Source organism: Sinocyclocheilus rhinocerous, unplaced genomic scaffold (genome assembly GCF_001515625.1).
Source record: "Sinocyclocheilus rhinocerous isolate Xijiao unplaced genomic scaffold, SAMN03320098_v1.1 scaffold43, whole genome shotgun sequence".
Taxonomy (NCBI): domain Eukaryota; kingdom Metazoa; phylum Chordata; class Actinopteri; order Cypriniformes; family Cyprinidae; genus Sinocyclocheilus; species Sinocyclocheilus rhinocerous.
This window is the reverse complement of record NW_015628370.1, coordinates 712,615-716,244: the sequence shown is the minus strand read 5'-3', so window position 1 is coordinate 716,244 and position 3,630 is coordinate 712,615. Positions and strand designations below refer to the sequence as shown.

Genomic DNA, 3,630 nt, shown 5'->3' with positions numbered 1-3,630 from the left:
CATGGCGGCTGGCAGCGACGAAACTCCTTAGCACTTCACCGCGAGGAGAAACGAGGTTTCACTGAATGCATTCGCTGAAGTGCAAAAGAGAAACTCAAAGAAATAAGCCGAAACATGAGCCAGATAAATCGTTTCTGAAGGGCTAAATGACCGCTTCTGAAGGAAGAAAATCTGAGGAGCGGATGGCGTGGTCACTAGTGTTAGAGTGGGTGACGTAGTGGCGTTGAGGTGGCGCCCATGCCATTGGCATGATTCCATTCGGGCTTCAGACAATCGGCACACCCAAGGGGCGTTCCCATTGCGTCATAGCTATGCAGCGTTGAGTGAAACTATGAAAGAGAACACCTTCCTCTGTATTGAGCTATTATAATAGTGACCAAAACCAGTTAAACTACAGCAAACTGTGAAGAGCATGCAGATTATTGTCTTAGGTTCCTTTGGGTGGGCTCCACTTCAAGGCCGTAGAGTCAATAGTCTTGTTGCTTCCACGTTTTGCCTCTTTGGTTTTCCAATCATCAATCAGATCCTAAAAATCATTCAACCATTTAAATGCATTAAAAACACAAAATGTCATCAAAATAAACTTGTAATTAATGTAAACAGTCTGTTGCTAAACTACATACATTACATTACAATTACAGTTACCTGTCTTTTTAGGATCAGATGCTTCCCTTTCCAGTACTTCAGCATCTGGAGTGACTGTAAAGTGCTGACAATGTCTACAGGGTTGACAGCTGTTTCTTGGCTGATTTCTGCTCCCAAGTGTTAAAATATGACAAAGAATGAAAACAATTATTCATAATATTAAATGTTACAATCATAAATGGAAAAGGAAGATGGATGCGTATGGTCTGTAAGATGTTTTTAATGCTTATGCTCACCAAGGCTGCATATTTATTTGATCACAAATACAGTAAATATAATGAAATATTATTGCAATTTAAAATAACTGTTTTCTATATGAATACATTTTAAATATAATTTATTTACTCCAGTCTTCAGTGTCACATGATTCTTCAGAAATCATTCTAATATGTTGATTTGCTGCTCAAGAAACATTTCTTATTTATGCTGCTAAAAATTTTGTGGAAACCATGATACATTTTTTCAGGATTCTTTGATGAATAAAAAGAATACAATATAAATCTTTTGTAACATTATAAATGTCTTTATTGTCACCTTTGATCAATTTAATGCATCTTTGCCAAATAAAATAATTTATTTTTAAATAATTAATAAAAAAATCTTACAAACCTTAAAAAAGAAGTAACCTTTAAAGAAGTGAACAACACTAAGTACCTTTAATGGAGATCTCTTTGCCCTGGAAGTTGTGCAGGTAGCGCAGGAGCACTTCTTTCCAGTAACTCCTGTAACTGATGAGTCCCAGGTCAGACAGAGGCCGTTCAGGGGAGCCAACCTTCTCCTCTACTTTGGACAGCAAATAACCTGTGCAGACACAAGCCATTCACACCTTAACACGTTCATGTCTTCCATTAATTGCGGCATCAAAAAGTGCACATGACCACATAGTAAAAGAGCTACTCTAACATGTTCTTAAAGTTTTTTTTAAGACGAAATTACAATTGTAACTTTAACAACACCATTTGCAATCTTGTTTAAGCTTAACACAGTAATGACAAATAACAGCTATAAAAAGTATACAAATGATCTAGATCTACTGAACTCACTGAAATCAATCAGCATCTTGCCATAACCCTGCCTCATATATTGTGGCATGGTCAGGATGCAGGAGACATTGTAGTTCAGGAATGAATTCTTTTCCTAAACCCAGATATGTATTTTGATTACTACAAAATAATCACTTGCAAGGTAACTGAAGCTTAAGGTGCACTGGAGTAACTAACAGAGTACCTTGGAGAAGTATCCTACAAGATGGCAGCCGGTATTGTCCGCTTCAGTCATCACATAGAAGAGGAACGGCTCCACATCGTAGTACAAAGTTTTGTGGTCCAGGAAGAGTTTGGCAAGGAGGCACAAGTTTTGACAATAAATCTGCAAAAGGCAAATGACAGTGTCAAAGCTGAATCAGGTACTGATTGCAAATTACTGACCTGCAGATAACCGATTCAAAGTTGTTAAATAAAATAAAGAGTCCTTTTGGAATGTCTTTGTTCTTGCCTTGTTCTTCTTGCCGTCCACTTCAAAAACAGATATAGCCCCTTTTCTGTAAATCTCATCACCTGGTGGATGTTTCCACACACATTTGGCCTGATTGAAAGTGAAATAAGAAAGGCGTATGTGTGAATGCAAAAACACACTCCTATCAACATTATGATTCAAGGCTGGACAAAACTTAAGAATCAGAAATGAAGAATTTAGAAGTTTGAAAATTAACTGAACATGTTGAAAGAGTTACCATGTGACGTCGCAGAATGGTCTGACTCTTCATGTATTTGAGGCAGAACTCGCACATGTAGAGGCGGCCGAGGCGGGCGTACTCTTCAGGGTACGGCGAGTGGTACCAGGTGTCCAACTCATAGCGGCCGAACACAATGGTCTTTATCATGTTGCCGCCCTCCGTGACCTGTCCCTGCAGCCGAAGTTTTTCCTGCAAGGACCAATGAAGGGTGGGAGAAACACAGGTCTGACTGGAGGGAATGATGACACAGAGATAGAAGGAAAAAATCCTGAAGCCTACCGCTGAAGATTCATTCATGAATGAGGAGGTTGAGGACGAGATCGAGAGATACACTACTATTGAAAAGTTTGGGGACAGTAAGATTTTTTTTTTTTGAAAGATAGAAAGAAAGAAATGAAAACTTTTATTCAGCAAGGATGCATTAAATTGATCAAAAGTGACCGTAAATACATTGATAATGTTACAAATGATTTATATTTCAAATAAATGCTGTTTCTTTAAACTTTCTATTTATCAAAGAATTCATGTGACACCGAAGACTGGAGTAATGTCTGCTAAAAATTCAGCTTTGCCATCACAGGAATAAGTTGCAATATATTAAAATAGTAAACAGTTATTTAAACAGTTCTAAATGCAGCCTTGGTGAACATAAGAGACTTCTTTCAAAAACCTTAAAAAATAATACTGATCCTCAAACTTTTGAATGGAGTTGTACATTTTCAGAGACTGTACTAATAAATAAACAGAAGACAATGTAGAAATTTAAGAGTTAAATTAAAAGTTAAGATAGAAATGAGCTGGAGAAAATAAGAAGGTGAATTAATGTCTACTCAAGATTATTGTTCCCTTTCAAGGGAACTTCGAACTGCGTCCTCTAAGGGTCGCTATGGGGAACGCCTCGTCGTGACCCGTGTCTGAAGCATATATTGAAAAAAACATCGTCTGATCCAGGGGCCAGCGCTCTGCTGAGTTCAGCCCAGGAAGAGCAGGAAATGTCTGAGACCTTCCCAATCCTCCTGCCCTGCGTATGATGAGCTTTTGGAAGTTATGGATCGCGCCACGGCGAGGCTTGACTTGTCGTGGAAGCGGGCAAAGAAAGTGACGTTGCGAGGTCATCTCGATGAACGTTATCTTTCTGGCCGTAACCCTCCAGCTCAGGTGAGCCTTTCTTTCTTCCTGATCTCCATACAGAGATCGAGAAGGAATGGAAGAGGCCATTTTCCTCACGCATCCATCGATTCCAGCATACG

At 38.9% G+C, this 3,630-nt stretch overlaps 1 protein-coding gene across 4 annotated transcripts in view; it reads right to left on the bottom strand.

Moving 5' to 3' along the window:
- The window catches only part of LOC107737751 (histone acetyltransferase KAT7-like), a 12,995-nt gene continuing 9,365 nt past the window's right edge, over nt 1-3,630 (bottom strand). For all 4 annotated transcript variants that reach the window (XM_016549357.1, XM_016549358.1, XM_016549360.1 and 1 more), the window contains 7 exons: nt 2,378-2,569; nt 2,140-2,229; nt 1,873-2,013; nt 1,689-1,782; nt 1,300-1,446; nt 646-752; nt 1-526 (listed from right to left, as the gene is read on the bottom strand). In XM_016549357.1, coding sequence (XP_016404843.1) covers nt 428-526; nt 646-752; nt 1,300-1,446; nt 1,689-1,782; nt 1,873-2,013; nt 2,140-2,229; nt 2,378-2,569 — 870 coding nt within the window. In that variant the 3' untranslated portion in view covers nt 1-427. The remainder of the gene's footprint in view (nt 527-645; nt 753-1,299; nt 1,447-1,688; nt 1,783-1,872; nt 2,014-2,139; nt 2,230-2,377; nt 2,570-3,630) is intronic.